The sequence below is a fragment of the Camarhynchus parvulus genome, chromosome 20 (genome assembly GCF_901933205.1).
Source record: "Camarhynchus parvulus chromosome 20, STF_HiC, whole genome shotgun sequence".
NCBI classification, from domain to species: domain Eukaryota; kingdom Metazoa; phylum Chordata; class Aves; order Passeriformes; family Thraupidae; genus Camarhynchus; species Camarhynchus parvulus.
In genome coordinates, this window is record NC_044590.1 from 6,033,803 (window position 1) to 6,053,674 (window position 19,872).

Consider the following 19,872-nt stretch of genomic DNA (forward strand, 5'->3'; position numbering starts at 1 on the left):
CGGACGCTGCCCTAATCCCAAACCTGGCAGTGAATAACAGAGCCGGGAACAGACAGGGGAGGAGGAGGAGGAGCGAGAGAAGGAGGAGGGGAAAAGGAGGACAAGCCTGAACACCGGTCCTGCCTGCTCCCTCCTCTGCAGCAAGAGGTCCTCAGCAGAGGGAGAATTAGGGAAACGTTTCTGTGGGGCAGGACCAGGCTGAATAGCGCTGTGGAGAGCTCAAACCTGTGTCGCTGATCAGGCTGCCCAGAAAAGCTGTGGCTGCCCCATCCCTGGAAGTATACAAGGTCAAGTTGGACAGGGCTTGGAGACCTCTGGATTAGAGGAAGGTGTCCCTGCCCATGGCAGGGATCTGGAATGAGATGGGCTTTAAGGTCCTTTCCAACCCAAGCCAGTCTGTGGTTCTGCTGCTGTGCCAGGATTGAGTGCTGCCTTCTTGCCCAGGAAGAAAATTGCTGCATACTCTGGTGGGGAAGGGGCTGCTGGGCAACATTTTATTGACCAAATTCCTGAAGCCACTGGGATGTCCCATCTGGTAACAGCATTGGGGTGCCCGAAACACCCCCTGGTGCTGGCCCACGAGGGCTGGTGGAGTCCAGAGCCAGCAGCTCCTTCAGCTCTGCAGCTCTTGCCGGCTTCCAGAAATTTCTGCCAAGTTCAAAATGACACAAAAGGCTCTTCCTTAATGGCCCACACAAATGGCAGATAACAAAAGCCAGTTGCCAGAAGCTAAAAGCCAGATTAAAAAAAAAAAAAAAAAAAGGAAAACACAGAAACCTTGCTAAAAAGCAAACTGGAGACACTTGCAGTCCTGGGCTCTAGCCTAGGGGCTCTAATGAGAGGAAAACCAAAGAGGAAAATCTATCCAAATCTTGTCATCTGCTCATTTTAAAAGTACCATTTCTTGATCAATATAAATGAAATGTATCTTCCTCTTTTCAACACACCTGATATGAACAGGCTTTGTCCTGGGAAACCAGACTGGCTGCTCAATCTCCCCTGGCTGCTCTGTCCTACCCATGCTGCTCCTGCTGCATCATTAAGGCAAAATGGAATTGATTTTGAGAGGAAAAGCAGAACAAGGCACGATTTGCTGGAGACTAATCCCCCTGAAGCAGCAAAGCCCCAGTTCACCCCTCATGGCTGTGGGGGCAGCATCACACCCCCAGTCTTATCTGCTTAATGAGGTGATCCTTTAGAAGCAGCCCCAGATGGGGGTGTAAGTGGTGAAATTGCACAAAGAGACTGGGGCAGGTTTGTTCATTTCTGCTCTATCATTAATTAAAGCAATTAGCCTGCTCAGGCTCAGTGGGGGTACACAATCATCCTGTACCTGCTGGGGAGCATATAATCCATTATAGAATATAATCTTTCTATCAATACACTCTAATTGCTCTGTACATTATTAGAGAGGCGGAGGATGCAGGAATACATCTCTAGGGAGTTGAGGAGGAACCTGAGAGATGACACAGGCTACACTAAAACAAAAGCGACTTTTCATGTCCGAAGCACTGGATTTATAGCCTTCTATCATTCCCTTCCAGGCCAGGAAAATCTCCCAAGCCTGTGCCCTGGAACTCTCCATGCTGTGTAGGCAGGGCTGGGAGTGTCAGGACCCTGAAATCCAACCAGTGATCAAACCCAGTCACGCAGCACAAAAACAAAGCCTTATGCTGGGCATGAAAACAACCACGTGGCTGTTTAAACTGCCTGTTGGAATTTGTGTATTCAAAGTCCATCTCAACCTTTAGCCAAACCCTTCCCTGGAAAGCGCTGAGTCAGTATTATCAGTGGGGAAACTGAGGCACAGCTGGAGGAACCTGGTCCCCAGCTGGACCACACATGTGCCTGTGTTGGCCCTTTAACCTCTGGGGTAAATTTTGTAAATAATCCATTTATTTACAGACTTTATTTACTTTATCTATTTATTTACTGCCAAGGCTTTCCCTGAGAGCTGTGCTGGCTGCTTTCCTCAGAGGGTGCAGGCAGTGTCCATGCCAGTGTGGCCATGGCAGTGGTCAGTGTGGCCTTCTTGGGTCAGCTGGGCACATGGCTCACATGGAGTGTCCCCATGCTGGGGTGGTCATACCCCACTGAGAAACACACCCCTGAGGGCAGCTTGGCCTTTTTACTGCCCCATGAGCTGGGCAGGGAGATTGATGTCCTGGAGCAGCCCAGGGCAGCCTCCCCTGGCACTGGGTCCTTGTCCTGATGATTAAAGAATAACTCCAGATTAATAAGGAAAAAAACAGACTGGGGAGGAATGAAGCTCGTTGCATGGGGAGTTTGTGATAGAACCACCCCAGGCTGGGATGTGGGCTCCCTTCTGCCTTCAATACCTAAAATGGTTAAAGCATCACCCCCCAAAAATGTTCTTTCCCACAGCTTCAACCGAACTGCAAAGTTTTACTGCAGCCCTCACCGTGCTGGGCTGCAACGCTCTGCTCTGGAGCATTACTGAATTTTAGGGGAGAGAAAATGAGCAATCTTTTAGGTATAACAAGTACCAAACTGCCTTTGTGGAGATACCTTAAGGCTCTGGCTTCTCTTAGAGTGTTTTGTTCTCAACCCCATTTCCATCCAAATGGAAGGAAATTATCTGTGAAGTTTCTGTTCCTCTTCAACAGATCTGCTTCCTTGTACACACATCCATTGCCTTGGCTCTCCCATCCCACAAAACCAGTGGTTTATGGAGCAGCAGCACCTGTACAGGATGCTACCCTGGCACCCAAACACGGAGGAACTGCTCTGTGCTGTGGGTTGTACTTTGGCCTTGCTGCAAGCTTTTCCTCTGAAATAAAGAGTTCTTTTCCAAAACTGGTAAAGCCCAGCCAGCTCAGAATCCCTCGAATCCCTAAATAAATGAATAAAATTTAGTTATTTTTCATTTTAAACGCAGAAAGGAGAAAGAAACTTTTCCAGCTCGGAACTGGAGCTGAACCACCTCAGAGATGAAGGATTTTGGGCGGAACCCCCTCTCTCCGAGCTCCGGGCGTTGTTGCGCCGTTTCTCGAGCCCGCGGCGGGTGTCCCCTGTCCCGACCGCGACAATCGCGACCGAAGGATGGCAGGGGCGTGTCGGGCGCGCCCCCGCTGCCATAGGCGGAGCGGTGGCCGGGCGTGCCCGGGGCGGATAAAGCCGCGCTGCTGCGGGGGCGGCTCGGCAGCGCCGCGGCTCAGGCCGTGCGGTGCGAGCGATCCGCGGCCCCGCGCCGGACCCCGGCCCTCCCTGCCCTGCCCTGCCCTGCCCCGCCGGAGCCCGCCGGAGCCCGCACACGGCCCAGGTGCGCTGCCGGGGGGGAGCGGGGCGGCCCCGAGCCTTTGCTTTGCCGGGGGGCTGCGCTGGGGTCGCTGTGGGGCGGAACTTCGCCGTGCCTCAGTTTCCCCACTCAGGGTGATTCCCCCGCGTGTCCGGCAGCTGTTGGCAGCTGGCGCGTGTGACCCCCTGCGCGGTTTTCAGGGCTTTCTTGGAGAATAAGGGGTCGGGCTGTGGGAAGAGTCAGCGGCTGGCAGGAAGGTGTTTTGTGCCCGGAAGAGGGAAAGAACTGGAGCTCCAGTTCTGAAAGAACTCCTCCAGTTCAGAACTGGAGCTGGACTGCATCAAAGGCGAAGCGCGGGCAGGTTTGTCCCGGTTCTGGCTGATGGGGAGCTCGCTGAGGACAGGCTGGGGCTGGAACTTCTTGCAGGAACACCCTCGGTGTGTGCCCCAGCTCAACGTTTCTTTGCTTCTTATGCAACATCCGCCCGGGATTTTGTAACTCCAGATGTTGGTCCAAGGAGGGGAGCTGGATTCCTGCAAGGCAAACACCCGGGGTGGGGCTGGGGGGTCGGGAAGGGGCTGTGCCAGGCTGTGCTCTGCACAGGCAGTTGTGTATGACGGAATTATTTTGGCTTTGCACGGAGCTCTTGGAGCTCTGTGTGTTTAATCCGTGTGCAGTGAGCCCCCAGCCGCAGTTCCCAGTGCAGGGCAAGGAATGGAACTCTGTAAATGGTTCCATTCACACCCCTGCAGCTTTTGGGGAAGCAGGGCTGGGTCAGGGTGGGTGCTGACAGCTGCCTCTGTGCTCCCAGGTTCAGATCTGCACAAGAACCAAGATCAGGAACCATGGCATCCATCCCATCCAGCGGCTCGCTCATGGCCACGCACAACTATCGCAGAAGTAAGGGCAGGCTGGGGCTGGCGGGGGGCTGGGGGTGCTGGGTGAGCACATGGGGGTCTCTGCCAGCTGCGGGGGGATGTGGCTCCAGCAGAGATGGAGCTGAGCTCAGGTCTGTGCTTTCAGCTGCAGCCCCATGTGAGTGTTTGGTGAGGAAAGGGGACAGCCAGCAGTGTCCCTGCTGCTGCCCAAACCCTCCTTGGGGCCCCCAGCCCGTCTGTACCAGCTGCTGAGGGGGCTCAAATCTCTTCACTTGTTACTAAGAATGTATGGGATGGGGTGGATGGTTTCACTTCACACTGTTGCTTCAGAAATGAGCTCCAAAACCAGTCTGGGTGATGGTTGCTCCTGGTTCCTCATCTGGGAGAGAGTTTCTGGTTTAATGGATTGCTTGAACCAGAGGGAATTAAAGGATTCCCCCAAGATGAAACAAGCAGCAGGCTTGGAGCTGTTGTACTAAAAGCACATGGATTATACACAGGAATTTGCATCCTCTTGGCCTCAAGTCATCTGCAGAGGCCTCTCAAAGCCACTAAATTTTGTCCTTGGGGTTGCAGGTTTTTCCTGCAGAGGTGTTCAGGTGTTTTTCTGCTCTCTGCAGTTGGAATCTCCCCAGTATTGCCTTCCTAGTGATTTTTACTGGCATGGCACTAAACTGGGCAAGCAGTGGAGTGAGTCAGTGATGAGGCTGAGCTGTATCACCCAGGCACAGCCTCAAGGCTGTGTTTTCCTTCTCATGGCACGACCACGGGTCAGCAGTGGTTCTGATGGCTGTGATTTTTCCACAGGGCGCCTGAGCTCCACATCCAGCACCAGCTCCTGCAGCTCAGAGTACTCTGGGGAGGTCATCCCCCATGGCCCAGGTAAGTGTCACCTGTCCTGGCTCATGGGGGCTCTTCCAGGAGGTGACCCAGCCCCTCCTGTGGGGTGAGGTTGGGTGCCCAGGTTGCACTGACCTGGACTCTCCCTGCCATGCCCTGTTCCTCAGAACTGCCCAAGTCTGACCCTGGCCAGTGGTGGGCGAGCTTCTTCTTTGGGAAGGCAGCTCACCCAGCCATGACAACGGTGTCAGAGTCCCAGGAGAGGTGAGTGCTTTGAGGTGACACGGGGAGCAGCGCCAGGGGCTACCCCTGCTGCATCCCCCAGGGCGCATCCTGACCCCATGGACCACGTCCATGCCCAGGAATAAATACAGAGCAGCAGTGCCGCATGTGGGGGCTGGCAGGATGTCTGACTGTCTCTGTGCTGTGTGTTACAGCCTGGGGGCCCTGCGGGTGGCCACAGGAGCGATGGCCTGCGGGCTGGTGGCAGCCCCGGGCGCGGGACGGAGGCGCCACGCCAGTGAGTCCAGCATCACGGCCGCTCCCTCCCACCCGGCGGGCACAGCCCCTCCCCTGTAGAATAGCCGGCTGCTCCAAGCAAAATGCGCTGCTTCCTCATGGAAAACCGCAGCAACCCCGATGATTCCACTCCAGCCTTTTTTACTCTCTCCCGGTGTAACTAAGCCCTCTCGAAGCACATGCGGAAACACGTTTTTATTTTACCCTCAACTCGTACAATGGCAATGAATAAACTTGAGCAGCCTTTTAAGACGTTGTGGGTTGTTTTTTGTCTGCAGAGCGGTGCTGGGGGTGTTGGCGGGGCTGGACCAGGATGATGGTTTGTCCCAGGATGTGCTGGTGCCAATATCACGTGCCAGCCTGACTCTCTGTGTGTTTTGCACATGAGCAAGGTCTGGCTGGGCTGTGCTGGTGTTGCAAACGCCTTCCCTCACCCTCTTCTCTCCTTACTTGGCTACACAGCCTGTCCCTGCTGGCACTGAACTTGTTTTGTTCCCTGAGCACACGGCTGCTCTGCGCTGCTTTGGTGGCTCGAGGGGTAGGAGCGAGTGCCAGGGCCTGAGCGGGTGTGGCTGGGGAAGGATTTGGGTGCACAATGACCCCTCCATAATGAGGAGAGAGGTTAAACTTGCTCAAGACATGCATTTTATGGACCTGGATATCAGGCTGGAGCTCATGGTGTGAATGGCAGCTCAGAGACTGCTCTGGGTTTGCAGCCCTGGATCCCAACTGCCCCAGGTGCTGTTTTGCCTGATTTTTGCCTTCAATTATTCAATTTGGCTGTTTGATCTTTCTGTGACCAGCCCCATAGCTGGGAAAACAAGAACCTGCATGAAGGGAGTGCCTTTGTTCCTGCTGGAGGCAAAAAAAAAAACCAAAACCTTGCAGAGGTTCATTTAAAGGTGCCAAATCTTCCTGCTCTGCTGCCAGCCACAGCATGAGGTGTGGGGCTGTCCCTGTGGGCACTGGGGGCTGCAGCCTGATGGCAGCTGAGGCCATGGGACCCCTGAGCTGTGGCTTTGCCTCCTGGTGTCCCGTGCTGGCAGGACAAAGGGCAGGGAGCAGCTGGGGCCAAGTGGCTGCTCTGCCTTGTGGCTGCTTGCAGGGGCATCCAGGGTCACTTCCAGCTCTGTTGTTTTTACAGTGGGAAGTGTTGAGTAAGCTTTTCCCTGAGCTCTGCTTCCCCAGGCACTGGTCCTTGTCAGGGCAGAATGTCTGTGTCCCCTGTCCCTCCGAAGGGCCAGGGCAGCACTGGCACCTCTGCTTCCCCTGTGTCAGTGTGTGCATCCAAGGGGGATGGCTTCAGGGCTGTTCCAGCACTCTGGGCACTGCCAGCACCCTGAAGGTGACCCCCATGTCCATGGCAGCAACTGATCTGATGTGACTTCCAGTCAGGCAGCAAACTGCTATTGTTGCTGTGGGGCTGCCTTTAAACTTCATGAAACACAGGAAAATCAAGATAAAAGAAAGCCTTTCTGAGTAAGACAAGGCAAGGTGGGCTGGCTGGCTGGGACATGTGGTTGTGGCACTGCTCCAGGCTCTTCCCAGGGCCCAGCAAAGCCCTTTGGGTGCTGCTCAACCCCAGGTGCCTCAGGGATCTCCTCTGCTGCTCGTTGCCAGCAAAAGCCACGTATTTTGGAGAGACAAATATTTTTTTCCAAGCCTGGCAATCAGTGTGGACACACAAAGGTAAAGTCAATATTACTGTATTTCCTTATTGGTCTTGTGATCATGGAGGGACAAAGCCAGCAACTGTCCTCAGGCACGCAGGGGAGGTGGTGACAGCAAAGGCACCAATCCCACATCCCTGGCTTTCCTCTGGGCATGTTCCCCAGCCTGATCCAGCTCTAAGTGAGCTGCTCTCTGATGCCATTAACACATGGATGCTCCCCTGTCCAGTGTTTGGATGCTGGATGAGGGTTAAGCTCATTCCCACACTGCTCCAAGGTGGGATGGATTTACAGCAGGGACTGCAACACCTGTCAGTGTCTGCCCTTCTGCCCATGGTTCCCTGTCCAGTGAAGCAAAACTGCCTGCAAAAACCCTGCTGAATTAAAGGCTGTTTTTCTGAATGTCTGTGAAGTGTCACGGGCTCAGACTCTTTCTCTGCTGGGCGTGAAGATACAGAGAGAGTCCAGACCCCCAGAAATGTGCTCCTGGGCAGCTTCATGGCATTTCTGAGAGCAAAGCCCTTGGCATTGCCTTTTTTTTGCTTGGGATTGAAAGGCTTTTAGGGCCTTTCTTATCCTTTCACAGCCTGCAGACATTTTGGAAAAGCATCTGACAGCCAAGCACATTTATTTTTGTTCTGTTTCTATCTCCGCTGCTGTGGGTGTCTCTCTTCCCAAGTAACAAGTGATGAGAGAAAACTCTCATTTCACAATTCTATGGAACAGCCTCAAATTGTGGCAGGAGAGGGTTAAGTTGGATATCAGGACAAATTTTCACACTGAAAGAGTTCCCAAGCAGGGGAGTCCCCATCCCTGGAGGGGTTTAAAAGCCCCGTGGATGTGGCACTTGGGGCCATGGGTTGGTGGTGGGCTCGGCAGTGCTGGGGGAATGGTTGAACTCAATGATCTTAGAGGGCTTTTCCAACCTGGATTCTACGATTCCAGCTGATTTCCTGTGTCCTCCTGTTGCTGCTGTGGTGGGATAGCAAGGGAAACATTGTGCAGTAGAAGATAATGAAGGGGGTTCCCCATACACTGCACACCTCCCTGATCAATCCCCTTCTTCCTGTAGGGGCAAGCATCCACCCTCCTTGACATTCCACAGGGCCTGATGTCCCCCCTCTCCTCCCTTGATGGTGTTTTTACTGTTGATTAATCCACATATTTGCTAAAAACTCGCTGTTGTTTTCTGCTCGCTCGTCCTTTGCAGCAGCCCTCGCGCCACCCCGCCGCCTCCAGTGAGAAGTATTTCTTTCCATTCCCTCTCTCTTGCTGCTGGGGGCTGTTTTGGTTTGGTTTATTTCCCTCCAGCAGCTTTGCTTCCCCCTCACCCTTCAAACGCTGATGTGGGACCTTAAAAATAGAAATGAGCTGTGCAGCTGAAATACATCGCATTAGCCTGAGGCTGCTTCCAAATGCCACTGGGTCAAGGCTCCCATCCTTGAATCCTCACACGGGCACATGCCAGGCTGCAAGTGGAGCAGAAGGTACCTGTAACAGGATTTGCAGTGCCCTCCAACAGCAGGATCTGCAGTGCCCACTCCGGAGCAGTGCTGGAGGGACTGGGACCCCAGCATCGTGGAGTGGATTAAGGAAAAGCCTGGTCCAGTTTTTGGGGGAGGGCTGCAGTGCCCAGCTCAGGCTGAGATCCTGGGAGCAGATATGAAAATTTGGGTTCACCCTCCCCCCAGTAAGTTTATCTACTTTTAAAAAACAAGTAATGACTCTGAGAAATGCCAAACCCCAGCAGACCGTGCTGGAGGGCAAACCCAGGCTGGGGGTTGGCTTCTCATGCAGCAGAGGAAGGGGAGGAGGAAGGAAAACTGCTGTGGGCAGCACCGTGTCATTACATCTCCATATTCCCTCTCCACACCCCCAAGAGGTCACTGTGACTTCAGAGTGAGCTGTTTTGGGCCATGTGTGTGATACCCTGGCATCTCCGGGTACCCCACCATGGATGGCTGTGCCCCACACCAGCCCCATCACCCCACGCACTCCCTTCTGCTCCTGCTTATTTTTGAGCTCCATCTGCTGGCAGCCAGACCTGCAGCTTTACTGTGTTACTGCCATTTGAGCAGCCTGGTCTAGGGGGCTGGAACAAGGTGATCTTGAAGGTCCCTTCCGACCCAAACCATTCTGTGATTCTGAGGTGCAGCAGCCCCCCACCGTGTCCCTCCTTAGTGTGCCACAACCCTTCACCTGCTGGATGTGCCTTCAGTCTTTACTGTCCTGCAGGAGAGCACCTGGGCTGGGCATAGCTGTGCTGTCTGCTCAGGTGTTTGATCAGGCTGCAAAATGTTTGTGCAAGGAGAGGATTTCCCCTTGCAACCATGTCCAAACACAGCCTGTTGCTTTTTCCATCTGGGAATGCTCTAACCGGGAGCTGCTGGGACAGGGACAGGGCTGCAGCTCTGTGGACAGGAACAGAGCAGGCTTCATCCCACCCCTAAACCACATTCCTGCCTCCCCTTTCCAGGCCCCTCGTGCTTGGAGACTTGCTCAGCCAACAGCCAGACTTGTTTCTGCTGCTCTGCACAGCATGGACACTGCCCAGGCGTGGGGAATGTTACATAAACTTTATTAACTTTATAAATTCCAACGTTGCTGTTGGCTCAGTCCCACTGGTCACCTGCAAAGGGGCAAGATGATCTTGTCAGGAGGAATTCTAAACCTCTGCCAGTTGCCTTTCACCCACAGCCTGTCTGCTCCTGCCACCACAATTGTGTTAGGGCTCTAACAGCCCCACTCGGGCTGCCCCTGCCTGCACCAGCCTGGAGCCTTGCCATTGCTCCAATTCCTGCTTTTCCATGTGTCCTTCCACTGCTGCCAAGGACAGTCCAGGCTCTGGGAGTGTGCACGGGCAGGGGGCAGCAGGGACTTGGTGCAGCAAACTCTGCCATGACTAGGGAGGGACCAGAGGCTCAAGGTCCCCCTGCAATGCCAGATCCTGGGATTTGGGAGGAGCTGGGGGTGGTGGGAGCATCTCTTGGCTTGCCCCATGGGTGGGATAAAGAGCAAAGTAGGGTGATGCAGGGTTTTACCTTTGCTGTCTGCACCTGGGATAAGGAGGCATTCAATATTAGGACACAGACATCCATTTTTCTTAGAATAACCACAGGAAGGTGAGTGAGACAAGGATCCAGAGCAGAGCAGCCCAGTCAGGAGCTGACCCTGCAGAGTCCCTGGGGCATGTGGGGCTGCTGCCAGGGAAAGGGGTGGCAGAGGCACACAGGGTGAATAGAGTCCAAAGAGAGACAAGAATGGTTTATCTGTGGTTGCAAGAGTGGAGCTGGTTGCAATTCAACGCTTTCTTGGACCTATCCTTGGTGGGCTCCTTGAACCCATCCCTGGAAGTGTTCACACCCAGGTTGGACAGGGCTTGGAGCAACCTGCTCTAGTGGAAGGTGTCCCTGTCCATGCCAGGGGGGTGGGAACAAGAGGACCTTTAGGGCCCTTCCAACCCAAGCCATTCCATGATTCCTGGGAGGGAGTGGAGCAGTGTGCTGAGGGAATAGCATCCAGCAATGCCCTGCAAGGATTCCTGTGGGTGGATGCACACACATTTATTGATAAATACACCGAACACACACTACAAGATAAATCAAGCAGAGCCACAACTGAACATGAACTGCAAACCTTCACGTTTTTGTGGGGAGCAGCAGGGCCTCCCACCCTGCTGAGTGAACAAAGATGTAAACTTTGAGTGATGCCTCCATGGGGCTTCTCCAAACCGTTACACAGCCAAGCGCCGGCAACGAGTCCTGCACAACTTGTTGCTTTCTGCCTTGGCCACCTCCCTGCACCCTGGCTGTGAGGGACCACAGGCTGTTTTCTTGGGGGATGTGCTTTCCTTGTAGCCCTGTCACAGGGCAAACCAGAAGGAAGGAACTTCTTGGCAAGAGCTGGCCTGGAGGGGCTTGTGCAGGAAGGATGGTGGGAAGGGGTCCCTCAGGACAGGGAGCTGAGCAGCCGCCTGTAGATGAAGCCCAGCTTCTCCCTCAGGGCCAGGAAGGTGGGACGCTCCTCTGTGTTGCCACTCCAGCACTCCAGCATGATGCTGTAGATCTCAGGAGGGCAGGGGCTGGGCCGGGGCAGGCGGTAGCCCCTGGTGATTTGCCGTACGGTTTCTTGGTTTGTCATTCCTGCAAGGAAGGAGATGGCCCTGAGTCTGATGTCCCCAAAGGATGCCCTGAATGTACACCTGTGGTGGCCAAGATGTCACTGGCGGTGCTGTGGTGTCCCTGTGCCAGAGGAGTGTTAGAAAAGAGGATCTGGGACATCCAGACCAGCTTCCTGCCCCCAGCTCCTGCAGCCACTCTGCAACCACTGAATATCCCTCTAAGCCATCCCTAAATGGACAATAAGCTGCTCATGCTCCAGGAGCTGCTTCCATATCCCTTAGGGAAAGGACAATATAGCATTTCATGGAGTGGGGCAGCAGCCCTACCTTCATAGGGGATCTGTCCATATGTGAAGACCTCGTAGAGCAGAATCCCATAGGACCAGACGTCGGACTTGAGGGAGTAGGTGCGGTAGTTGGCTGCCTCTGGGGCTGTCCACTTCACTGGGATCTTAGTGCTGCTGCTGGTGGAGTAAATGTCATCCTGAAAAGCAATGGCAGACAGGACGTGAGGGATGGGGTGAACAACACAGACACAGGTTTTGGGGATGGCAGGGATTGCTTCCATCATGGGACAGCTCTGTGAGCTCGAGTGGTGGCAGGGAGGGACCAGAGCATCCCCTGAGCTGACCTTGAGGAGCCGGGCAAGTCCGAAATCAGCGATTTTGCAGGTGAGTTCCTCTCCAACCAGGATGTTTCTGGCTGCCAGATCCCGGTGGACAATGTGCTTCTCCTCCAGGTACCTCATCCCATCCGCCACTTGGCAGGAGATGTTGAGCAGGTGGGAGGTGCCCAGGGACTTCCCCTCAGGACCTGTTAATCCAGACAATCCAAGCACTGGGGGCAATCTCCCAACACCTTTTTTGGTGTTTTGGTTTGGAAGGAGACCCTGTGCTGGTAGTGTGGGACATGAGGATGATGTAAAACCTCAAATTTGTGCTCCTGTCTAACCATCCTTGTTGTGCTGTGTGGGAAGTTCAGCACAGCCATGTGCTCCTCAGGCATGGGACAGGGGTGGGCTCTGAGGAGCACCAAGGTCACAGATATCCATGGCTTGTTCAAAGCCAAAGGTGACCTTCTGCCATGCAAACCTCCTCCCTGCAGGCCACTCAGCCTGTTGTACCTGTGAGCTCCAGCTCTGCTGCTGGAGCCCCAACCAGAAACAAAACCAGTGTGGGTGGGAGGAGAAGTATCCTGTAGAAAAACAGGTCTTGGTGGGAGCGGTTTGTTTGATTGTGCTGGGTCAGGAAAAGAAAGGCCAAGAAAATTAAACTGGGCGATGAGTGGTCCATGCCATGTTATGAGCTCTGCACACGCACAAACCCACGGGGGGGTTTGGCTGTTTCGTTCCTAAAGAGGGTGGAGTTGCCCAAACACAGCAGTGAGATTCTGTGCTCTGGCGGGAGCTGACAGACCATGGGGAGGTGGGGGAGGGATGAAAGTCCCTACCAACGGGCTTGGGCTCCCAGGGGTTGATACAGACCCAGCCCACATGGACACCCAGAGGATCGTGGCAGACTTTGTGATTCCAAGACCATCTCCACCAATCCATCTGCACATGGATTACTCCGTGTTAACACTGGTCAAACAGGGCAGGAACCAGGCTGCCACTCTCTTAGGGTCCCCATTCAGATTCATAGGGCCCCTCTGAGGCACAGGAAGCAGCGACCCAGGATCCCCCATCCCGTGGGGCCGGCACAGCACTCACTGTTGAGGTAGCTGTGGAGGTTGCCCTTGCGCATGAGTTCGGTGATGATGTACACGGGCTCCTCCAGGGAGCACACGGCGTGCAGCTGGATCAGCTTCTCATGCCTCAGGCGCTTCAGGTTCTGAATCTCCTTGGTGAAGTCTTCTGCTTTCATGTCAGCTGTGGGACAAAGCCAACACAGCCCTTGTGAGCCACTTTCTCATGTAGACATTGGGAGCTCAGTGCCTCCAACTGGGATGAGGACCTTTTTACCTCCTCACAGCCTATCACTGGTCTCAAAGCTCAGGTCTGCACAACCTGTGTTTCAGAGCCAAAGAGATGTTTTCCACGGGGCTTTGGGTCTCATTTTCAGGTTCATAGTCCCATCAGGACTTCATGTATCACAAGCCCATTTGATTTGATGTGATGTCACTTGTCACACACCCAGTGGCTGGAGCCATTTTATAGGGATGTAGCTCAAGCTTAGGTTTGTGCACAGAAATATTCCAGTGGCTCCTCACCAGGTCCTTTTATCATGCAGTTCGCATGATAAAGGAGTCACAGTGGCCAAGAGGATGAGGAAATAAAGGAGGACCAATGATAATGACAGTGAACGAGAGACTCAGTTGTGCTGTTAACATCTGATTCTCCACATACCTTTAATGATCTTGATGGCCACTGGCACGGTGTTCCTCCACAGCCCTTCCCACACCTCTCCAAAGTAGCCCTCTCCCAGCTTCCTCCGCAGGGTGAACTCCCAGCGTGGGCGCTCCCAGCCATCCCTCTCGGGGGGAGTCTGTCAGATGGACAAGGAATGGCACACTCGAACCAGCCAGACAGCCAGGACCTGCTGCTGGAGCCTGCAGCAGCCCTTGGTGCTCACAGAGGAGCAGGACATGGTGCTCCACCAGCCAGGGCTGAGCCTGAGCACTGCCCTTCCCTCTGTGCTCACTGCAGGCACAGAACACATCCTCTGCATGAGCCCTGCTGGGACCCCAGGTGTGCAAGGGGGAGAGTTTGGAGACTACATAGAATACCAGGAGTTCAAGTCATGATTCACTCCTCATCAGACCTCAAAAGTGCCTTTTCTCCATCTCCACCAATAAATAAAAATGCATGAATTAATATTACTGCATGTTATGGCTGATTTAGACTTCAGTTCATTGAGCATTTCTTTTATTCCACACCTTTCAAATTCACTCTTGGATTATTCACATGGTTAATTGCTATTTCCAAGTCATAATCAGTAGATGGAATTCTAATCAGGAAATGAGCTGGCAATTTGGGATTAATACTGTAATTAGACTTATGAGCACTGCACTAATTGGTGTGAAAACTTTATAAAAGCCATAGGTTTTGTCTTATATTCTCAGGAAAAAATTGGAAGGGCAGGTATTTCCAGAATCTGTATTGAATGAGATTGTAACAACTTGGTTTCCAGTCTTTGAGATGGACAACAGATTTCAGAAAATTCTCAAAAATACATATAAATGCCTTAACGTGGCTGATGAAAGGCGATGCTGGCAGCTATACTAGAGGTGGGCTTTAAATTTAGTTAAACAAAGCTCAAAACCCGAAGGGACGGACTAATTCTTTCTAGTTTCCCTCGTTCCCCTATCCCGTTCCCAGCCCGGGGAGGGCCGAGCCGTGCCCGTACGCACCGCAGGGCTGCAGGGCTGCAGCAGGGGGCTCTGGATGACCTTCCAGTGCTCCGTGTAGAAGGCGAGGAGCTCCTCCATGTTGGGAAAGGGGTGTCCCTTCTGGATGTAGAGGCTGCCCCTGGGGCTCTTGCAGATTCGGAAGTGGCTGACCTTGGTGTGGTTGCGAACTGTGGGGAAGATTGGGGAAAACTCAACTGGTGCAGAGATCAGTCCCTCCCCACCTCCCTGCTGGCTCCACCCTCTCTCCTTTAAAGATTCCAAGTCTTCTAATAAAATTAAAGCAACAAAACTCTCCCCTGGACTGCTTCATCCCACTCCCCACCTCCCTTCTGCTCCCACCTCCGGGCCCAGAGGACTCCTGGCCATTGTGGGTCAGGCTCCTTTGGACCACAGAGGTGATGCTTTATCATCAGGGGTAATTAATAGGCTTTATTGCCAGGCGTAATTCCACCATGGACTGCTCAGACAACATCAGAGCTGCTCAAAGAGGATAAACCAGGAGTGGCTGTGACTCTCACACTCAGGGACTGATGGTGGGATGCAGACTTTGCCATGAATTTTTCTAGGATTTCTTTCATGGGGATTAAAACAGATTGTAATGGCACTGCCTGGTCCAAAACCCCCTGAATTCAGATTTCAGTATGTGGGAGCAGCCCAGGCCCTGGTAATCTGGAGTGGCAGCATATTTTTAAACAACCCTCAGATGACAAAAGCTGCTGGAATGAAATCCTGGGAGTCAGTGCCACGAAACCATCATTAAGCTGCAGTGAAATGTTTATGGCTTTCATACCCCAGACAGGAGCCACGCACTTTCCTTTGCCACAGTGATTCAACAATCCATCCCTGCTCTGTAAACTTTCCCCTCGCTCTCAGAAAGCAGCCCATTCCCTTCAACAAGGTGCTGAAAAGTGCTTTAAAGTTTTTCTTGTTTTTAGCACATATTAAGCAAGCCATGAGCTGTTCCTAAGGAGCAGTCTGCTTCCTTTCCCTGTGCTAATTATATCTGGATAATTGCCACAAGGTCACCTGAGAGAGAGTATTCTCCCTTGCTGCTCTCGCTGTCCCGGACGAGGAAGGAGCCGTGCTGGTTGGGAGGCGAGAGGAGGAGCTGCTCCGCTTCATTTCGGCTGATCTTGCTGAAGTACCAGCTGGGGAGCAGAGCAGAGGGGTCACAGCAGGGCAGGGGGATGCTGCACTGATGGATCAACATTCATTTCAGGGGATTTTGCACCCTCTGAGCTGGGGAGGGGGAGCAGCTGCTGGGATCCCACTGTTTGCTCATTCCTGCAGCCACCAAGTGGCACGGTGGCTAGAACATGTCTCAAAACCTGTAGATGTGGCTGCCTGCACCAAAGCTGTTCCATTGGGTGGGCTTTACAGGCACTTGCTGCAGTTTATTGCAGCTCACTGCCTGCAGACCATTTCACAGAATCAGAGAATCCCAGAAAGGTTTGGGTTGGGAGGGACCTAAAACTCATCTCATTCAACCCTTCTGTCATGAGCAAGGACACCTTCCACTAGCCCAGGCTGCTCAAAGCCTCACCCAGCCTGGTACTGAACACTGCCAGGGATGGGGCATTTCCTCCACCAGTCTCTGGACACTGCTGTCCAGGTCTCAGCTCCATCCCAAGCCCTGAGGTGAGGTTTATACTCTTGGGCTGACGGCCTGTGGTAAATAAAGCACCAACCACCTGGTGCTGTGAGGAAGATGCTCTGGAGAGGTTATCCCTGTGTCCTGCCATGACACAGGGATATCTGCAGGCACAGGATCCCTTTGCACTTCTTGACCTGCAGCTCATGGGCAGAACCAGCTCTGACCCCATCAGCAAATGGCATCAATGGAAACATCTCTGGCAATTGCCTTTTGCTGCTCCAGCCGTGGCAGCACCAAGCCGGGGGAGGACCCAGCCAAGCCCCTTTTCTGTGTCACATCACTGAGATTCACCACTGAATTCCCGTAAGGAAAGGCACTTTGGCTGGCTGGGTCCCGACACAGCGGGATGCACAGGAAGACGCAGCTCCATCCAGCCTAAGGCTGCCAGGACGTGAGAAGCCAAAAGTTTCATTAGCTGGGATCGCCAGCGTCTGAGAAGCCGCGCAGGAAATTATATGTGATGGGGTGAACAAATTACCGGGCAGCTCCGAGGCGCGGCTCCGCGGAGTCTGCGTGCTCACGGCTCGCTCCGGCGGGGAAGCCGCGCTCGGTCCGGCCCTGCCCCGCCCCGGCAGCGCCCTGGGCCCCGTCCGCAGGATCGGGCTGGGCAGCGGCTGCTCACGGCTGCTGCTCACACGGGTACACACACTGGTGTGCACACGGGTACACACAGGTGCACACACGGGTGCACACACACATGTACACATACATGTACACGCAGACACAGGCACACACACTCACACACAGGTGCACACACAGGTACACACACACTGGTACACACACAGGTACACACACAGGTGCACACACTGGTGCACACATGTACACATACACACATACATGTACACACACACTGGTGCACACACAGGTACACATACACAGGTACACACATACAGGTACACAGGTACACACACACAGGTACACACACACAGGTACACACACACATGTACACATACACAGGTACACACATACAGGTACACAGGTACACACACACATGTACACAGACATGTACACATACACAGGTACACACATACAGGTACACAGGTACACACACACATGTACACATACACAGGTACACACATACAGGTACGCAGGTACACACACACATATGTACACGCACATACAGGCACACACAGGTACACACACACACACACACAGGTACACACACATGTGTGTGTGCTACACGCTCCCCCGTAGCCTGTCCAGCTGTCCCATGCCATGGGAATAAGGCAGGCAGGGAACCGACCCCACGGTCCGCACCGGTGGGGTCCCAGCACAGCACAACCGGAGTGGATTTGCCTTCCTCAAGGCACACGCAGGGAGGGTCTCTCCCATCCCACCCGCACATCGGGGACGCTCCCCGTCTTCTCCCTCTCCTTTCCTTCACCCCACTCAGCGCAGGGCGGGCGCGGGGGGGTCCCCGGGGTGCCGCAGCCCCGCGCTGCCCGCGCTCGGTGACTCAGGGCACGGAGGGAACAGCTGTGGCTCGGGGCGCTTCGCCCGACGTGTCGAGACCAGGATGCCTTATGCAACGAGGAGCTGGGCTTTCCCCGGCTGCCAGAGGGCTGAGACATGCCCCGAGCTCCCTGCCGGCTGGGAGAGGCACCCACCGGGAGGAAACCCCCAGCCCTGGATAAGCAGGATGGCAGCAACAGCTGGCCCTGCAGAGCTCTGGGCTTCCTGGCAGGTGCCAACCCAAAATGCTTCCTCCAGTGCTCCCAAGCCCTTTGGAGCTGGCAGGGCTAAGAGACAAGTTCCCCAGCTCCCTCTCTTCCTGCTGGGTCCCCTTTAACAAGAGGGAAAGCAGCAGAACAAGCAGGAGCCTTTGCAACCCTGGCCAGCATCACCCCGCACCGAGCCCAGAGCCAGCCCAGCCCGTGCGACGGTGATGCAGCCAGGAAGGGGCACCGGCATCTCTGGCGCATCCCCCAAATCTCGCTTCCTCTGCCGACACCTCCACCCGCCTGCCACGACCTGCAGGACCTGCAGGGGCTGCAGGGGCTGCGGGGAATGCAGGGGTGCCCAGGGATGGGCAGGGATGCTCAGGGGATGGTAGATCCCCGCTCAGTCCCAGCGCCGCTGATGGCCAAAGCAGGGCACGGGGATCTGGTGCTCGCCGCCGCTGTGGAGGGCGAGCGCTGCCTTTCCCTGCCCGAGCCCAGCCTCCATCCATCCCCCGGTGCGTCCAGAGCCGGGGGTACTTACGGGCGGTGAGCGGAGGTGCCCTGGCTGAGGTTGGCCACGTAGGCAGCGGGGACGTAGCCCATGGCCGGCTCCCCCAGCAGCCGCCGGGCTAACACATACTCGCCCTCCTCTCTGAGGACACGCAGTTTGTCCCCTGCGCTTATGCTCAGCTCCTCGGCGCTGCGGGCTGTGAAAGCGTACAAAGCGATACAGAGAGACGACTTGGGGATGAAGGAAATGGAAGTCGCCTCCGAGTTGAGCGAAACGGAATCAGAGCCAAGATACCCCAGCGAGCAGCTCTCCGTCACGGAGCGGGGACGGAGCTTGTTCCAGAAGGATGTCAGGAAGGTCAGGCGCTTCCTGACGAACTGCTCCATGCCCGGCGGTGCGCTGGAGGCGGTGGGCTATGCCCACCGGGAGGCCGGGGCGAGGGGGGATGCGGGGCTGCTGCCGCCGGCCGGGGAGCTCATCCTGCCCGCCCGCGTTACCCGCACGCGTCTGGGCGCTCGCCGGCCCTTCCCGGCCAACTTCCTATTTCTGAAAGTGAAACTGGTTCGTCTGGTGCGACGAGTCTGCCGGCGGGATGAGTCTGCAGGCAGGAGTCCCACGCTCAGACCCACGGGCACATCTGGGAGACAGGCACAGCTGGAGCCGGGCTTGCTGCTCTCGAAGAAGCAGGAGAACGGCTGTTGTTTCATTTAATCATCATTTTAAAGTGTGCTCTTTGCTTCTCACCAGAGCACCATAAACACAGCTCTCTGTTCTTCGAGCAGCTCTTGTCACAAGTGGCTGAGTCCAGCTAATAGTCTTCATCTCACTTGTGTGGGAGGATATTTTTTTTCCATAGGACAATAATTGCATCCACAAATGTGGGAGAGTTAAAACAGAATTAAGGAAATAATCTTAGAAGAGATTTGAGGTGTTTGGATATTTCCTGGCTGGATATTGGGGGGCTTATAACACAAGATCCTTTGTTCCTTCAGTTGACAATGACCTCCCAGAGTTACCCCACTAAAGCATTTGCCTCCTCACACTAATTCCCTGTTGCAGAGGATTGCTTGGGAATTCACATCCCAGATCCACCAGAATCTGCTGCTCACTCAGCTTCCACCAGAGATGGGTCCCCCTCAGAATCAGGAGATCTTTTCCTGATGCAGGGTCTGAATCAGCCTCAGGTGCTTCCATGGTGTCCACAGCCAAGCCCTGGAATGCAACCCCCAGCTCTGAGTGTCAGCACAGCCACACTTCCCCAGCTCTGGTCATACTTGGACACTGACATGCTCCAAACCCCCTCCCAAATCCCACCACCCACAGCCATCACCCAAAAGACAGAGATTATGCCCTCACATCTTCCATGTGCACTTTAGGTCACCTGAAGATTGCTCTGGGGAGAAATCCCAACT

The 19,872-nt window shown here is 54.5% G+C and overlaps 2 protein-coding genes across 3 annotated transcripts; one reads left to right on the forward strand and one right to left on the reverse strand.

The window, feature by feature from the left end:
• The first annotated feature begins 3,138 nt into the window (after nt 1-3,138).
• PPDPF (pancreatic progenitor cell differentiation and proliferation factor) lies at nt 3,139-5,746 on the forward strand. 2 transcript variants are annotated; one of them, XM_030963140.1, is made up of 5 exons: nt 3,139-3,283; nt 4,071-4,159; nt 4,945-5,019; nt 5,145-5,241; nt 5,415-5,746. In XM_030963140.1, exons 2-5 carry the CDS (start codon nt 4,105-4,107, stop codon nt 5,554-5,556), a joined length of 369 nt encoding a protein of 122 aa, XP_030819000.1. In that variant the 5' UTR covers nt 3,139-3,283; nt 4,071-4,104; the 3' UTR covers nt 5,557-5,746. The 2 variants fall into 2 exon arrangements, with proteins under 2 accessions (XP_030819000.1, XP_030819001.1); XM_030963141.1 differs by having other exon boundaries at nt 3,145-3,283; nt 4,077-4,159.
• Nucleotides 5,747-11,084: 5,338 nt separating this feature from the next.
• SRMS (src-related kinase lacking C-terminal regulatory tyrosine and N-terminal myristylation sites) lies at nt 11,085-18,864 on the reverse strand. Its single transcript, XM_030963117.1, has 8 exons — nt 18,491-18,864; nt 15,661-15,782; nt 14,635-14,801; nt 13,631-13,769; nt 12,995-13,153; nt 11,918-12,099; nt 11,614-11,770; nt 11,085-11,308 (listed from the first exon to the last, which is right to left on the reverse strand). Exons 1-8 carry the CDS (start codon nt 18,844-18,846, stop codon nt 11,115-11,117), a joined length of 1,476 nt encoding a protein of 491 aa, XP_030818977.1. The 5' UTR covers nt 18,847-18,864; the 3' UTR covers nt 11,085-11,114.
• Between the last annotated feature and the right edge of the window lie 1,008 nt (nt 18,865-19,872).

What these genes read in the sequence shown, in the direction of transcription:
- SRMS (XM_030963117.1), bottom strand. Translation starts at nt 18,846, where the DNA reads ATGGAGCAGTTCGTCAGGAAGCGCCTGACCTTCCTGACATCCTTCTGG. An exon ending in CCTCCACAGCTACCTCAACA is followed by an intron (nt 12,100 to 12,994) that starts GTGAGTGCTGTG and finishes CTGGATTAACAG; the next exon opens with GTCCTGAGGGGAAGTCCCTG. An exon ending in GACTTGCCCGGCTCCTCAAG is followed by an intron (nt 11,771 to 11,917) that starts GTCAGCTCAGGG and finishes ATTGCTTTTCAG; the next exon opens with GATGACATTTACTCCACCAG.
- PPDPF (XM_030963140.1), top strand. Translation starts at nt 4,105, where the DNA reads ATGGCATCCATCCCATCCAGCGGCTCGCTCATGGCCACGCACAACTAT. An exon ending in GGTCATCCCCCATGGCCCAG is followed by an intron (nt 5,020 to 5,144) that starts GTAAGTGTCACC and finishes CCTGTTCCTCAG; the next exon opens with AACTGCCCAAGTCTGACCCT. An exon ending in GTGTCAGAGTCCCAGGAGAG is followed by an intron (nt 5,242 to 5,414) that starts GTGAGTGCTTTG and finishes TGTGTGTTACAG; the next exon opens with CCTGGGGGCCCTGCGGGTGG.